The sequence below is a fragment of the Varroa jacobsoni genome, unplaced genomic scaffold, assembly GCF_002532875.2.
Source record: "Varroa jacobsoni isolate VJ856 unplaced genomic scaffold, vjacob_1.0 scaffold_319, whole genome shotgun sequence".
Lineage (NCBI taxonomy): Eukaryota > Metazoa > Arthropoda > Arachnida > Mesostigmata > Varroidae > Varroa > Varroa jacobsoni.
Window position 1 is genome coordinate 108,344 of NW_019213221.1, and position 18,398 is coordinate 126,741.

General features: G+C 38.6%; 1 protein-coding gene across 12 annotated transcripts in view; it reads left to right on the forward strand.

Moving 5' to 3' along the window:
* The window catches only part of LOC111259306 (uncharacterized), a 55,807-nt gene extending 37,621 nt beyond the window's left edge, over positions 1–18,186 (forward strand). For 9 of the 12 annotated variants that reach the window (XM_022831213.2, XM_022831220.2, XM_022831217.2 and 6 more), the window contains 4 exons: positions 10,355–10,517; positions 12,146–12,332; positions 13,399–13,461; positions 14,838–18,186. In XM_022831213.2, the coding sequence (XP_022686948.1) occupies positions 10,355–10,517; positions 12,146–12,332; positions 13,399–13,461; positions 14,838–15,141 (717 nt within the window). In that variant the 3' untranslated portion in view covers positions 15,142–18,186. Of the gene's footprint in view, positions 1–7,873; positions 8,439–10,354; positions 10,518–12,145; positions 12,333–13,398; positions 13,462–14,837 lie in introns of those variants that run through there. The other 3 variants (XR_015310531.1, XM_022831219.2, XM_086967850.1) reach the window with 3 other exon arrangements.
* Positions 18,187–18,398: the final 212 nt, after the last annotated feature.

Below are 18,398 nucleotides of genomic sequence, written 5' to 3' on the forward strand. Positions count from 1 at the left end.
TACATGTCGCCCATCATCTTCCTTTCTCTTCGACAGAGATCTTAACCATTGCTACTGCAGCCGCCGCTGCCGATTGCAGAAGTAGCCATTAACAACAACGATTCAGGCGCGAAAATCACTCGCATTATTACGACTATTAAAATCCCCGTGCGCTCCTTCTGCTGTGCTCTTTCTGCTTCAGTGTTCTATGCCCAAGTCTGCAGCGCTGCCGCTAGTACGCCTGATTCTCTGTCGACGATGACTCTTCCTACTTAATAGCCACAGCTGGGTCATCGCCGTGGAGCGACAGTACGCGCGCGTGTCCCTGAACCCAGCAGCAGCAACTGGTCCGCGTATAGTCCCAGTTGAGGTCGTCGTACTGAGGCATCGGCGATTATTTATCAGTGATTACAATGTCATTATTATTATTATTATTATTATTACTGTAGTACAATAACCATCGGTATTATCCTTTTCTTGTTCCTACTGCTGTGATTATCTCAGTAGTAATGGCGGTCAGCTATTGCTGATGGTGTCCACTCGGAGTTGTTGTTTATCGGTTATAAATTTCAAAGCAATACCGTGTCCGTCATCGTGCAAAGATAAATACATGCTGCAGCAAGCATTGAATATTATACTTTTAGCTGGTAATTGCTGGGATCCGGTTTGTTGCTTGTAAAAGCAATATACATTAATGCACAACAGTTATTCAAATGCTACTATTGTAATATGTAATCCATTTTAACTATGAACCTTTTTGTGGCCGTCAACTAAACTTTCGATTGTTGTCGTTGTAGACATTGACAGCCCTGCCATGTATACTTGTTCAAACTTGGACGAGGCGGAGAAGAAGGATATCAAGCGCTTTTTCTCGGATGGACCCTTTGTGTCCTTTTGCGTCAAAGAGTTGCATTAACGGTGGTTTACGATTCGTGAAGTTACTTGTGTAGTCTAGGAGAAGAAAAAAGAAGATCCCTTGGAATAGTACGGGTGATACTGTGAGAGTCTGAAATCCCAGTGGTAATTTCCTGATCATTATAGTTCGGTCGTCAAGCCTAGTACGCGAAGCGCAAGTGATTATGGCGCCGGTGTAAAGATTGGAGAGCACAGTAGTAACTGGTTATGCGTTACTACTTTTGTATATATTTATCATCGACCAGTGGATAACTAGCAGTTTTAATGACGACAATTTCTACCTATACGCTATATGTAATACATTGAAATTTTACCTCAAATTATGATATAATTCCTACATGCAGATTTGAAGTGCGGATTTACGGGGTGGAGAACGTGTGCCTTTTATAAATCCGTTCGCTACCAATCGTGCAATATTCAATCTTGGTTTTGTGAGCGCTTTAAAAATAAGCTTTTTGCTGATCCATGTACAAATGCGGTAACAGTAAAAATCTTCTGGTGCTGCATGTGCAGGCATAGAAACACCACTGCTGCTCTTGCAAGGGCTGTCATTTGTGTGGCCCACTGTGCCGTCCAGTGGTACGCAGTTCACCTATCTACTTATTATCGATTCATTATTTTGACCACACGCGCGCGTTAGTATCAGCACTTAGCCACTTTGCACGCACCTTGATAATGTAAAGCTTGCCACTCCCATCATAAATCTTTTTTGGTTAGTTAGAAACGCACGTTTCTGGAGGTGGAACGACCCAGATTAAATGACAATAAGAGAGGAATAATTAGGCATATATGCCTCTGATCAAGGTTGCTTTTGTGCTCACTTCGTGTGGTAGCTTATTTGCTTGCTAATATTAAGGGCATGTGTGGGTTCGAATCCGGACATAGCCACACGGCTCGTTTCGTGCTGAGGAGCCGTCCCATGGATGCTCAACGGCGATGCCGGACGTAATGTTCAAATCGCACAGTTTGTATGTTTAGAATATATGAATATATTTACAAGGACATATTTTCAATAACAATTTCTATATACTGCTCAGCGCAGAGAGTGACATGTTACGGTAAGGTTAAAATTTGAAGTTGCTACCGTACGCTTTTGTGGTCAGTCGAAATTATTAGACGCAGTTTAATATTTGCTTTCTCTAACATGTCACAACTGTTACGCGAATGAACATAGATATCCTAACGTTTAAGACAGATTTGCAAATACACATAGGCACGTGCTGTGCTTGTACGTTAGAACAAAGCACCATCGCCGTTTATTGTCTGTTGATTTCTTTAATGTCTCTGTCTTTGAAGAAAGTTTCACGGTAATCGCGTGACCAATGCACGCTCTAACTTTAAAAAGAGTTAGTTGAGAAGTCACTATGAGGTGCCCTAATTTATTATTGTCAGCACCAATACATTGCATTAAATAAAACATCATTTAAAATATTTCAAACATTTTTTCGTACTCTAATCGATTGTACCAGAATAATGTATGACATTTTGAGACACACACTTTTAGCATGTCTTATCTACGAACAAGTCAGTAATTATCAGATGAATAAATTATTGTTTTCTAAATAAGAACGAGTATTTTTTTTCAAAATTTTTAGGATTAGGATGCCACGCTTTATCAGCACTAGTTAATTAAGCGTATGATACCGTAAGAGCAGCGTAAGAGCCTTTGAATTATTAGAGAGAGAAAGAGACGGAAACCTCCGCATGCAGTCATCTCTTGTGGGCTTACATAACAGTGCTATCTTTCAAGGACGATGAACTTAAAAGCAATAACAGCAATGAAGGCATATAGTAATTGCAGTCCAATTTTGACTCTTTAGGTCGCACCCGCAGTGCTTTGATTTCTCCTGATTTTGCCCCCGGCTGAATCCCGCGTATGGATTACTCTCTGTTCAATCCAATGCTGAAATGGTGGCCTGCTGCGTAAGATTTTCTCGAAAAACGTTTACAGAGGAAGTGATATGCACCTTTTTACAAGTTTATCACAGCAAAATGTTTAACGTTGACCTTAGTTATTAACAACATCGACAATCACTCCCAAATAAGTTAAATGAGGTTGAAGTCCCCTTTAACGACTAAGACCTCCAAGCCTGGACCAACAAATATGCATAGGCCACATGATCTAAGGAAACATTTCGACTGGTAGTTTTGTCAGCCCTAATCGACAGCTTTGCATAGCTGTTCGAAAGAGGTTGCCCAATTGAAAGGTAAAGAAAGAATTTGAGAAAAAAAATGACTGGACGAAACACACACAAATACGGCCTGTTACTTTTTTGTGTTAAGAATTATAGACTCAAAACACGAGATGAGATAGAAACTCGATTATAAACCATTGTGGGCAGAATCAGCGTACGAAACAGGCGCTAGCTACGACGCGGTTAAAATATAAAAGCCCTAGCTGGTATATTGTCAGTCTTCCTACTTTTTATTGAATAGAAAACATAACGTTTTTTATTCCTTCGACAAAAGGTTGTAATACGCAATCCCTACCATTTTTCGGTAACTAGTGTATGTCGTCTTGCCAAAACGTAGCAGGTTTCTACTTGAAAAACGTTTTCCACCTAGGTTTTGAATCTTTGATCCATGCCGAAAGTAGGGCCACAAAGATGATTGTTTTATGAAGGGAAAAGGAAAAGATCCGTCGGCGCCAGATCCGAAGAATATGTAGAGTGTAACGACACCTCTCATTCCAAGTCTGGGAAAGCAACTTTAACCATATTACCATTTACCGAGCTGTAGTGACTTCGTTTGTGACTTTTTTTTTCGTTAGCCTTACTGATTTGATGAAACTGGGCTAGATAGACGCGTTAATCAGCTGCCTGGTTCCTAGGTAGTAATTCCCCCTATATCAGGTCCTCGCAGTTCCATCAATTGCTTTAAGATTTGGTTGGACCTTTGGCGTTAACTTCTTTAGTGAACAAAAAGACATGAGATAGTTAACGATAATCGTGTGGCTGTAGCCCATCTTTACGGGCAACTCTCAAGTTGTCAGCTTCGATGGAATGCCTTGTACAGGGCGTGTTGACAATACACTTCAGAGACGGGTGTTCCATACGTATGGGGCATCCGTCTCTGAGAAGTTCTTTCGAGTTAAAATTGCACTAACAGCACTTTCGAATTATACATCAGTAGTAGTAGTAGTATATGATTGTGTACGCATCAGAAATAACATCAATCGAGCGGAAGTAGGAAAGAAAAAGTGTTCTTCAAAAAAATTTCAATATATATATATGGGGAGCCGGCCAACCAGCTCTCTTGTAATGTAAATCAATTACAGAATCACCGTACTGTGCGTCCTTTGTGTTATACACATCCATAAATAAAGTAAATGACATAGTCTGTTAATTTTGTCGTCCTTCTTTGACGTCGTTGATTCGGCAAACAGCTGCTCTCCCCGTACATATTAGATGGCTACCATCTCGTCAGAAGCGACGTTGTGATAACCAGTCGCTCTTTTATCATAGACACGGTGAAGATGGCGATGTCATTTGCTGCTGCTCTGTCGTCTACACAATCCCAGCAGAGAACGATTTTGTTCTCATCGCTGTTAATGCAATACTAGTTTATTCCTATGCTTCGAGAAGAATAATGGCGATGTCCCATTTTGTCAATATTAGGACAATACGTCACCGCAATAGTGACACATTAGGCCCCACACGCGCCGTAGGAAACACACGACGTCCAGACTTTATGGCGATGGCAGCGTTTGTTTAGGCGGAGCATAATTAAATCGTAGTGTTGCCCATAGACCCTATAATCAATAAGCCAAAATAAAATCATAACAGTAACATCAACGGCATCTATGCGGTAATCGTACAAGTCAAAGCAGATTATTGCGAAATCACGCAGTCGTACCGTGTATGTTATATTGTTATTATTATTACTATTGTTATTATTATGCTGTTGCAGCGACAAAATATGGCGATACTGCCGGCGATATCGTACTATGTCAAGTTGTTTATTTCTCCACATATACTTAGTTTCATCTACCATTTAAGCTGTTCAGGCCACAATAGGACCGAAAATTTCTTTATCAGTCAACATGGGAGCATGATAGACGGCGACCCATAAAGTGCACACGCACATATAAATGCACGAGCACGCACGTATCTGTTATTATCAGATGTGCAGGCACACATGCCAGGACAGTGCATGACCATGGCTGCAGCATATCCGCCCAGCAAGGCATGGAAGTCTGTATATAAGTATATAAAGGAACATATAAGAAGTATATAAAACTCATTTTTATCTATAATAAATGTACTATATGTTCTGTTGTCGATATTCTCTGTGCCTACCGAGATTAGAGGTCTGCTTTAGTTTTGTCTTAACTTAATCGTGGAAAAGTATCAGAAAAAATAAATTTAATTTGCAAATATTTGTTAACATTGAGATGCGACGTCCTCCAAAACGAAAATGTAGGGACAATATTTCTAAAAACAACCCTTATGTACATCAATAAAACCAGTTTATATACACACCTATCAATCGACCACTGCACAAAATCTATTGCTGACCCACTTTTCCAGGCAGGCATTATCATGTGGACTACCGAACAGATTATGGAAAGCACGTCTTTTATTTGTGTTTATAAAACCAATGCAAGCATGGCAGTGGTTCTGTATGTAGCTGGGTAGCAAATATTAACATCTGCAAAACGACCCTGAGCTACAATACGTGCTAGCAATAGTAACAGTGGTAGTACTACTTGGCGAGAGCTGACCATCTGTAATAAATACAGAACACAACATCGTACCCCGCGCCCCCCAACAGGAAACTGATTGGAAAGCTGTTTTTTGCACAAACAGAAATCACGTGAGGGAGTAGGCTATCTGAGTGGACCCCTATATGCCCAGTGGTACGTGAAAGCTACACCGGGTAACGCTGATAATTGTCATTTTTTTAGCATCCTGTACCCACTGCCTTCACAATATAAGCCAATCTGCTGTATTTAGCTAAAGCAGTTATGGCAGACGTCGTCATAGATTACGGCCAAGGCCAGTCTATGTTATTTCAGTTTCCACGTTCTTCTCTTCTAAAAAAAAAAAAAAAAGCAAAAATAAAGAAGAGGTATTTTTTTCGTTATTTCCACGTATAGAGGTACAAGTGGACGTCAGAGACTAAAATCCGTGTGCAATACAGAATGCCCTTAAAGATAATCAGTTAATGAGTCAATTCTCGTTTGAAATACAAATATCAACTTGGCCAGTTACTGTTAATAGGCCTGCGTGTTAAAACTTCTTACATGCCAATGAAGAATGAGCTAAAAGGCTATATTTGGCTGGCAGTCTAGTTTCCTTTAACTTCTTTTAGGTTTCAAGAGCCAAACGTGTATATAGCAGTCATGCTATTGATTTTTGTTTCACTAACATGGCCTTATCACTTTGGCTCTTGCTGACATTGTTAGTGCTAATAAAAAAAAGTATCATTATACTTTCTAATTTATAAAGCACTCGTGTGTTTCCTCAATCGTATCCGATTATATATGGATAGTTCTTTTTACTACGTCTTTGCAAATATCTTAGCTCAATATGCCACAATGATGATGGTCATGTGCTGAATTAGCTAATAAATCTAATGCGGTTAGGTCTATCGCAGTTCTCTTGCAACTGAAGGTGATGAAGGTTAGTCTCTCTTATCAAAAACTATCTTTTGCTAGCCATTTTTATTTCGTTTCTTCTTCTCTGCGACACATGCAGGTTTATTTCTCAATCTGTTGTAGCATCATATATAAATTAAAGCAAATTGAATCACATATTAACAGAGACCGACAAGTGTTCTTACTTAAAAAACGATTTTTATTGATTGTACACGTACCGAAATTATCACCTAAATGCCGCTAACTATTACAGCCACGGAATTCAATTTTTTAAAAAATCGTTAACTGTTCATCTTTAAGCGATTGGCGTATTCGACACTATAAAAACGCGAAAGTCTTCAAAGTTCAACCTCACCTTCCAAGTTATTGATTATTTTCTGCAAATTTGATTGATCCTCGCATATTCGTTCGGAACTGTTTCATTGAGTTTGAGGGTCGCTTCCTGATGCGGGTACTTAAAACTCATATGTCGGCAGTGGCCTTCCAAATTATCCTTCGGGATTTCGTCTTAGACATGTTAGGCCTTTAAGCGCATTATAAGGAGATCATTTGAGGGCGACCAGTGATATCACTTTCTTCCACTCTACAATGTGTGCCCACATCCTGCCAACCTTGACTCTCGTAGTAAGGTATCCGTTTTTTGATCTTGAAATATTATTTCGCTATGAGCGGCAATCTACTGCTGAATACAACTCGAATAGGGTCAGCTCGAATTAAAAATACTTATGATTGCTAATAGCGGCCGCCAAAAGGCTTTTGCACAAATAAGTTTAATTTTCAATTAGGCGACAGGACTGCCCAAAGCCGACTGAAAGCTTACTCCTGTAAGAGTTAAAGCTCTAAACTACAGTGAAGAACAAGTGTGTGCCCGAATTACCCGACTACGGTCAATATATGAATTCGGTTAATTACAATCAGGGATTAAGGTCATATAATATAACTAAATGGATGGATAATTAATGTTGTTGGTAAGCCACACCATATACGGCGACAAATATCCTATCAGATCCGCATTGACACCTCTGGAAAAAACGAACTTTATATAAATATATTAAAAACTCCATCAGTGCCAATTTGCTTTAGGATTAATTAGTCCTATCGGATTTCATAAAAAAGTAAGTGTTTTTTTTTGGGGGGGGGGGGGGGTGTGTACTCAACTGAACTGTATCTTTGGGCGGCTTCTGGGTGTAATGGTGGATATTTCTCCACTACAAACTACAAAATTTTAAGCTTTGTTCCTATCGATTATATTTTGCGTGCTCAAAAAGTAATTAATGATGGATCGGATAAACGCCTCTATTTAACGACTGTACCGATCAGTGGCCGAGCGATTGGATGTTCTTTTAGCGACCCCCCGTTTGTTTTTTAATTCACTTAAATTGTAGTTGGAAGCTCCATTACCTCAATAAACAGTTAGCAAACTAGCTTCGTATCTGTCAGTTTTATAGGTTTGGCAGCGTGTTACCCGGTATAAGTAAATGTGCTTGTTTAGAGTTGTTTTTCTAAACTAATAAATCATCATCAGAATCAGATAGCTCTATATGATGGTAAAGTGACATTGTTTTGTATTTCTGGTTGCCGTTTTCATCACAAAGGCAACTCGTGACCCGTAATAATACGATCCGCGTACCTTTCATGATTTGAATATGTCAAGTTAAAATTCGTCAAAATCAAGAAATAACGAATGAGTTATTTTTGCACGCCAGTAATTGAAAAAATACATTTTTTTTTACATGTTTGTCGAAGAAAGCCGCCTTTGCTGTCAAGTGGTTATGCAGACAACGAATAAGTTAACACGTATCAAAGCCTAACGAGGTTCACAAAGAGTCATAGGAAAGGTCTTTATGTACTGGGTCCTTACTTCTTCGTCTATTCTATTAAATCTAATTGTTGTTTTTGGCCAACAGTCGGCGTTAAAGCTGAGAAACGAATTAATTTAGTGGCGGTATGTTGCAAGTGCAGTAGATACACTGTTGTTATTCGAAGCAGTTCCTCATCCCCAAAGGTTGTGTATTTGTGTTTCTATATTTGTGGCGGACAGCGTGAAATCCAGCGCAGTCTAACGGTGACGACGCTAAACCACTGACAAGAAAAAGAAACATTTTAGCAAAATTTCACTAACTACTAATAGTATTGCGTACTATGCTGGTTTGATTTTCGTTTTATTTGCGAGTTTTGATTGCGTATTTGTTTTTTCTTAACATGAGGCTCATACGATATAAAAAATCGGCTTGGGCTATTGCTTATTCTAATAATACTGGAATGACATTTGAAAAAAAAATGCAAACAACGGTAGAGTTATTATCTAACTAACTGAAGCGACCTCTGTTAGCATATATAAGAGTCATAAACTAGGAATATTCTAACAAATGAACATCAGTGCCAGGGGTTGTGGTTTAATGAGACTTTAGACCTAGATACAAAAAAAAAAGTCGACCTGTTCCTATTGATTAAGGCAACTAGTGAAGGAACAGTGGCCTGGAAAGAATGGCGTCTTGTTTTGAACGTATATAAATATGCCATAGAGATATAAAGTCAAATGCGTTTAAAAGCACATTTTTGTGAGGTTCCCTTGTTTTCGGTGTGCATCGACCATTTTGGATATCATACGGTTACTTGCCTTAGCTCCCAACATCTTCTGTATCTTATTATAAAAAAAATTAGTGCATGAGTGGAAAAGGAAACAAAGACAACGCAGCGTGATACCTCTATAACAAAAATCAAACCTCCGGTTATTTTATATAACAGCGTTCAAATAAATATAAGGTTGTGCACTTTCCGACTTTTTACTACTAGTTTTTTTTTATTATTTATGAAATTAAAGGTGCTTTAACATTATGAATAAAAAATTCAATTATTTTGGAGATCGGTTATGTTGCCTTATTATGACAATTTGAGTTCTGAAAATTGCAGCAGCGGGCATATGACCGTTTGTCATTTTAGGGAGCTTTACATGCTACTTGTAGACAAACTTTTCAGCGTTGTTGCTTTATGATAACAGTTGTATCATAAAATGACTTAAATTGAGCTCCACATATGTTAATAGACACTTAATTTATTAAATTAAAGCTAATTATATTAACAAAAAAATGTAAGCCGTTACATAAATTTCGGGCTCTTTAAGTCAGATCAATCACCCCTTCTTGGTATTAGAGCCTGATCCCCTCGAACGGTAATAGTCAAAAAAAAATTAGGCCTTTGTAGACTAATAATTTGGAAGATGATGTAATGAAGCTCAAATCAACTGCATTGAAATTGAATCTGTAGTAGGTTTAATTTCAGAACCCTTGGCAAAACACTATAATATATAACATCATCAGTAGACTTTTGACAGATTTAATAGAAAAGGTTGATGAAATCACAGAAAAGGGAACGTCACTTGGCATCTACCCCCTTCAGCTTAAATGTTTTCTATACCTGAGTACTAAGAACTGCTATTATAATTTGTTATATATAATAATTGAAGTCTTGAACGCATATTTGGATCTGGCCCTCCCGAGTATTCAACCAAAATATCGAAAAATACAATAATTAAAAACAGATATTTTAATTTTACTACAGCCGCTTTTTATAATTCTTGTCTCCTAACCTGTATAATTCAACTTTTATTCTCAATAGTTTGCCTGAACTTAGAAAAAATGACGATAGACATTTTGGATGAATTTTTAAGGCTATATAATTACAATAAACCTACTATTCATACACCTACAACTAAATCAACGTAACGCTTCCCTAAACGACAATGAAAAAACGTATTTATCTGATTCTATCACTTCTTTTTTTTTTTTTTTTGCCAATGCCCGGGTTGTCTGCTAATAATCGCTATGACCACCAACGGTGAACAACGGCACTGAATCGCAGTGCATAATGACGTGTCTTTTCAAGTCGCTGGAGAAGATGAGCGAAGGCAAACGACGGGTCTTCTTTTATGCCTCGTTCATTGTTGGGGGAACGTTAACCATTGGTGGTTTCGCAGGCTTTGCTACTCAACACAGGGGCTACGCCTTCATTGTCGTCGTATCAGGTAACCCAAACCCGTAATCTAAACGAAGTGGTCGATGAATTTCGATATCACTAATTCTGAAGTCTGACGAATGTTTAGATCATTTTTTTTTCATGCTTACTGACATATTTTTAGTGGATGTGTTTATTCAATATCTTTATTCATCAAATCAGTTTTTATTAGAATTTGTGAATAGGGCTATATTGAAACGCGCAAATGGAGGTACCGCTCAGATACACTAGTCGCAAAAACTTCAGCCGATTTAAATTCTAACATAATTGTAGGCCTAAAGCTTTAAAAGTGTAAGCCCCCCAGAAAAGTCAAAAAAGAGTCAAATAAACACCAGCCGTTAAGATTTATCTGAATGTCGCATTTGGTAATAAAAGCATTTATCTCAAAACCAGCTTCTAATTTCTGCACGTAAATTTCGAGACCATAAAAAAGAGGCTTTTTGTACGATCTGGATCTTGTTCATCCAACCCCTCTTGCGTAACCGCTGTTTTTCCTCGTGCAAATTTTTCTTGGGTTTTTCGAAGCCGTATGAAACGGGTAGACCAACAAACTTTATAACCCAGCACGGCGATACTAAGCAATAATTGCTTTTTCCCTATATTCCGGAGGCGAGCCTTGAGCCTCATGAATTTTTTACGCATTTGCGTTTCGTCTTGAAATAAGTCTTGTACTTCGATAATATGCTTTATTAGCGAAGATAAAACCGCATTGTCCTGCATGAGTTTTATCGGATCAGAATTGGACACCGTAGGATTAAGGACCCCCTACATCCGTCCAGACGTATATCAGTATTAAATTTCGAAACAGGATCACGGATGTTGAATAATCGCATCTGTCAGAATGACTGTTAAATTCTTTTTCAGTTTACATAGGTCACTATTAAATTACGATAAATACCTATTCATCAGTGACCACTGTGCACAGCCGTACGGACAGTCCATTAGCCCAATACTTCACCATTGTTGAGGGTGCGTGTCATTTTCAAATATGACTTCTAACGCCAAGTAGAGGGTGTGTGCGCGCATGTACAGGGAGAGAGCACCTAGAGAGCTTTGCAATTTTGTGTACTTTGTCATTTAATCACTTGATATGAAATGTTCTCGTTTCCATAATTTTAATATCAAGCACTGTACATATTTGAAGTTTACTTTGCTTGCAAAAACTAAACAGAATTTGCATCTTTCCTACATTCGAATTTATTTTATTTACCCATATTATTTTGGGATATTCTGCTACTGTTAAGTAATAACATCCATAAGATTACAGGAGTTGCTAAAATGAAAAAAAGTATCGCCTCAGATTTAATAGCTGTTACGTAGTTTAAAGAAATTAGGGTTTCTAATATATTCTTGTAATCGTATTTTAAAAAATATTTGGGCGCACCGATCACACCATTGACACCATTCCTTTCTATGAGCTGGTCCAAAGCGACAATGACGAACACCTATTGCTTATCGATCGAGCGTGCTGAGCGTGATGATTTTCAAAAATAGGTTCACGACAGGCTCGTAATTATTCAAGGAGCGTTTGATTGCTAAAACTGTGGGGTTCTTATTCGCATTAACGTAAGGTCTACGAACGGAACGCCTACGCAAAGCATCGGAATTAATACGATTTAAAACTTCGCGTGCGCACAGGTATCTTCATCTTGATAACTACCGGTATCCTTTGGGATAGCTTGATTCCACACTGTGATCCGAGCCCAAGAGCCCCAACCGAGACGCCCACAGCTCCCCGAGAAGAAGACGACCCGCCGCCTGACTACGAAACGGTAGTCAGGGGGGATTCGACAAAATACTCGTCTGTTTCCCGCACAAATTCTAAGTAAGTGTATTGATGGATGAAATCTATTTATGACTAATAATAACATATGTGGAAAGTCACAAAATCCTTCAGCACCTACACGCTAATGGCTGAGCTAACAGCGAAACGTAAAAAACAACTATCTACTACCAACCGACATTTTTCACAGAGTCTTTCCAAGTTAGCTTGTGGAAGAACGGAATAGGACATGGACAAATTGAACTAGTTAGTCAAATCTTATATTGCAAACTGGAAGGTGGATCCCTCCCCCTACCAAGGAGTTTACTAACATAGTAACTACCGAAACAGGACCAAGAATTAAAGAACCTATAAACGTAATGGGTTGAAGATGCTAGCATAAGCCCTACATCACAAAAATCCGTATATGAAACCCGCTATCTGTAAACAGATGTATACATTTCGATTACGCTCTCATCAAGGATTAGGCGGTACCAATCTAGTTTTTTTTATGGCATATAACAATATCGTATATGAAGTATTATTGTGAATTTGCTTTTGTTTACACCATAATCATTTTTGTTACCCGCTTATGAGGCGTTTAATCATCAGCTGGACCGCCCTGTCCAACTGCTCGGAAAACGTATGACGATAGTTCTGTTCTGGAATTACACCTACAGCCCGTATTTCAATTTTAAAACTCTTTTCAATCATACTTACTCAGGTGTATTAAGTGGCATCTCTATGAAAATTTTAAATATGACTCATGACTAGTTCTTTCTGATAAGTAAAAACGTTTTTGCCCAAACTTTTGACTGAGTTAATTTTGCTGTAAAACTTAAGAAGTTTCGGTCGTCAGATGAATTGATCGTTTTTTGGCGAGCAGAAAAATTAGAGCCAAACAAATGTTGCCAGTAACTCTGCTAGGCGCTGCCCCCCTGGTTCACCGCAGAAACCCTCTTTTGGTTACTGTTTTTCGTTTTTACCTTAAACGTATAAAAATTACCAAATAAGTATACGGTATGATGGTGATGATGATGACAAGTGCAGCTTTACAGTCGATGATGTTTTATTGTCAATTAGAGCGATATTTAAGTCAACTTGTACAAAAGTTTTGTTGCCCTTAAAGGTATACACTGCTTCGAAGTGTGGAGACTGTGGAGAATACCGCATCTAAAAGAGAACACGTGAGGTATGATTTTGATCAATTATTTTGTTGCCTTTGCGATACACACAAAGTCCAGTCGATTCGATCTCTCGCAAACACATTTACTACAGCGTCCACAAATTGGCCTTAAACACAGCACAGGGCTCAGGCTGTCCAATTTGGACAATAACTTTGGTGCTCAATAAGTTAGAGGCTATCGTCAAACTGATTTACATTTCTTGATTAGTAGCCACCACCTCATCCCAATCTGCTGACCTGCAATATGACCAAGCGGCTTGTCTCACTCTTTCAACTTGGCATCAACATTAGTATTATTAAACACACCTGCCGTTTTCCCATACACTGTACTAGTCTCTATTTTCAGCCTATTTCCGCCGTTTTTGCCAATTTCAACGTTGCTTGCAACAGCCCGAAAATCTTTAAGACAAGTTCTCCCTCTAAGGTTTTTCAGTCAACGATCTAAGGATGCCTTTTATGGGGCACCTATCGACATGACAAAGCATTAATGAACTCAGGAGAGAACAAGCTAGATCAATCCGATAATCGATATGCCAATGCCCCCTTGCCACCGACAGGTTCGCACTCCAGCTGCCAACAAAATGCGTACGAAGCCCTTTGTCTATTCTGTACTCCTTCTACCTTATCCTCTGTCACCTAGTTTCAGTTCATCATGACAGTTATGAAATGAATGTTTCGGGTTTCGCGCCCGATATTAGCGTTAATCATTGTTCCAGACAACTGGGTACTTCCAGTACGAGTGCACGAACTCCTACTTGCTCCTACTAACCATCGGGAACGTACTCAAGGGGCAACTTCTCTTCTTTCGCTCTTTTCGTGATAGCCGCCGTTCCGTTTTCCGAAGCGTGCCTCCATAAGTTTCGCCGACCTAATAAGCGTTGTGTTGATGCGCGCTTTCCTTACTAAGCAGAAACTATCGATCTAAAACCAAATTGTTAAAACAGAGTGCTTCCTAATCCATCATTCAACAAATATTTCAGTTTATAATTAATTATTTTATGAAAATCAAATAACTATCTAAATAAATCGAGATGGCCCATGTCTCGAAACCAAAATGAATTAGTACTGCGATATAATGACGAATAATTGCACAATACATATTATCTCATCTTAATGCTAATGATATATTTGCATTGTTAAGGGCAAGAATCTTGTGACTTCACCCATCAAATGCTATTAGATGACTGAAGATTTAGACTAGATGGTGTACTACAAGCTCCTACTATGACGCTATAGCGAGTACTTTCGCGATTTCTATATGCCGAGGATATCTGCAAAATGTTACTTTCACTGCTACTGCATTAATTATTATGGCTCTTCGAAGCGATTTCACTATACTGTTTTATCCTTACTTGACTTTTATTTCGGATCGAAATTTGCAGGTGGTCTTTGTACAATCAAAACTGGTGTCCAAGCTTCAATCCAAAATCTGGATATGGTAAAACCGCTACCTCGGAACCATCATGCACAGAAATCGTAGTGTCCGATCGACCACCAGCTTACGGACAATCTCAGTCACAAAAGCGGCATTGTGTACAGAACTTGCCGGCATCTGCTAACGAAATGACTTCAGTCACAGAGGCAACGCCATGTACAACCAACGAGGTCACCGACGGACCATCACATCCAATCACTGCCTGTGTACAAATCACTCGCGAGACCAAACTGGAATGTTTCCAGAACTAACCGACTGGGGAAAACAGCTGGGGAAAGGGGTTTTTCAGGTATTTGCTTTGTACCTTCGAGGTAGTCACGCCTCATCTAGCAGTGGGCGGTATGTTAAGGAGTTTCAGAGCGCCAAAGCGAAGTCTTAGCATGTGTGAGAAATACTTAAGGAGAATTCACAGGAGGTGCCATCTTATTGATGACTGGGTCACGACTGAGTGTCTCAAGTATAACGAGCAGGCTGACGGTATAACGACCAGTAGAAGCCATGGATGATGTGTGTGTTTGGCCGGAATATAAGTTAGCGAGGTTAATCGATGGTCTAACGAATCAGTGAAGTCAGAGAAATTTCGATATCAGAGCATCAATGAAGGGGTCCGCGAAATTTGTTCGTTAGAACCAGACGTGATTAATTTTTATACTCGCTAGATGATTATAAATATTGCTGCGTTTTGTGTACTGTAATCTATTTTGGTAACGTACTTTGCTGTTCTTATTAAATGTCCGATAATTGTCACTATATATACTAACTAGAAATTAAGACTGCACTAGTCAGTTTGGGGCGATACAGGCGCAGTAAGCTGAAGTATAATCTAGAGCCCGTAAACGCGTATTTACGTACTATATGAATGTCAAGACTGTAAGATGTCGGACATGTTTTAAAGTTAGGAATCGAACCGGCAGTAGGCAAGTAGGCAATCGAACCGAGAAGTCGAACGAGAATTGTTCGTTACTGTCGAGTTATAATTAGCGTACGTTTTCGTGCTCGCTTACATCATTCGAGGGCTATACAACCGTTCCTGTATCGCCGGTATGTGGTAAAATAAGATGTTGAAGAGGACGAGCTATAGCATTGTTACCTATACGACACAGACGATAAAATATTGGAAGTTTTAAACTTAGCCATAGATAAATGTATGTTACGAATGATTGTCTTAATAAATTAACTTACAATATTATGTGATTGTTCACCAGATATTGCTATCAATGGAAACGTTGAGCTTTCTGTGCAAAGGCAACCTTTACGGCGGCAAGATTAGCCGTTGGTTAGAACATCAAATGCCAGTTGTAATATAACTAGTTGTCCTTCGACGTGTACCCATATACGTATACTTATAAATGTATATACGTATTTGTATATCTATGTTACTATTTGCGAATGCGAAAGAACTTTATGCAACTATCCATAAAGAGGAACAGATGTTGTCTCGTAAAATGTACGATAAGTTTACCTGCCGATATTAAGGGCGACTCAAACATGGAAGCTACGGTTTTATTTGAAGTTATCAACTTGCTTGAGTTGTGCTGTATCAAACGTTTTCTGCTTATTCAGTCGAATACATTTCATTAGGAAAGCACAGGTAAGAGAAGTTCCCGCACTGACACAATGGCCAAGCAAAAACGACAACCAGAAGGGCCTTCTATAGGGACTGAGTAACATTTGTATATAGCAGAGTAAGGATTCAATTAATAATAATAATAATTTGCTTAACCGCTAAATCGTAGTGACGATAAAAGGATAAAAAATGATTTTCGGCTTAGTGTTGCTTTCTGGTTTCGACGACCATCTTATTGGCTGGACTGCCAAAAAGAAAACAGACGGTCAACAAAAATTCAAATTGAATATTTTCTCACCCACAGGTGTGCGCAAAGACTTTCCGAATACACTCATTTGTGGAAAGTACATCCATAAGATCACAGATGGCAAGTTGAGATTTGCCTGCTTTTCACCAGTGAGATGATGTTTAGACAGTCAAGCACCTCATAGGCACGCAGACATTTACAGGATACCAAATGTAGATGTAACAACCCTTCGTACCTACACACACTGGCACCATCCAAAGATGAGCTTCAACATTCAACAAGGAGATACGTTTCGGCACACACCGATTGTCATCTGCTCATCTACCTCGTGCTAATATTTAGCGTTCGAATAGATATCTATATATATATATATATATATATATATTATTATTGGACTTGTGTAAATTATATTTAGAGTTGTCTTTTCCTAGGATCTCAGAGATGTAATATCGTGAAGAGGATATTAAATCTACTTATAAGGATGATAAAAATGACGATGAGAGCGATGTTTGAGTGGCAATGCCTGCAACTGTTTCCGATCTCAAAAGGAGCTAAGCATGTAAAATACCTAAGTATGCCATGTTCTAATTTGCATTGTCTACGCAAACAAATTAACGCAATGTACAAGCCTTTTTGGGCAGTGTATGGTACCTAATCCGTTAAGTGTTGTCATTTATGTAAATCGCCTCATATCAGTACCGTCGTTGCAGTACTACGCGGGGTCTTTATTATCCTAAAAAAAAGCCCAGACTAAACAACCGAACAGGAACTCGAGAAGTATTAATTGTATTGGGGTTTGCCAGAAAAATTATCTCATTTCCAGATAGCGTTCTATTGGGCACTTTTACTGCGTCAGTGAGCAGACATGTTATATTTCTAAATAGAGTAATTTCATTCTCGAAATTGTTTCAGCACACATGCCTGGTTATTTTCTTCGAGCAACTGCCAGCTGTCTTCCAAAACTCTGTGACTAATTCGATTCCTACTGATAAAAAGGAAGACCCCCTTTTACTATGACAGCCCAACGTCTTCTTGTGTAAGCGCATGGAAATATTTAGGAGCTAAAAATATAATTTGGAATAGTGAACGTACCTGTGCAATTGCATAGAATGTTTGCCTTACAAGAAGCCGTGCGACAATACTGCAATAAGCACTGTAATCCTCCAATATCAAACCTGCCTTAATTTTCTGATAGTTAGCTTATTGGTTTATATAGTTTGTTGTGGATGCTCGCATGGGATTACAGCAACATAAACACAACAAAGCAATTATGGTCCATCATTTTTATGAAAAAGTAATGGAATATATAGTGCAGGTCTCCTGCAGGGAAAACTTTTCCGCGATACTTATATATATGGTGAAAATGGCACTTATAGCTTTTGTGTACGTGTAATGGCTGTTACCATTAGCTTTAAAGCAAACGACAAGTAAAACAAAGGATTGTAAAATTAACACAGAAAATAAAGTGTTTTTGAAGCTTTATTTTTTTGCCACCTAACAAATTTTACTTTCGTGATTGGCTCACTTTGCTTTATCAGAGATTATATTCTATGGACAAGATTTAGATCAAACATTTCATTCATCGTAGCATTTATCCAATTCATTCAATCGAAGCTCAGTACTCATACGGTGATCGGTTATTGTTAATACAATTCTATGCAAGTAATAGTTTCATCTCAAAACTGTATTTAAAG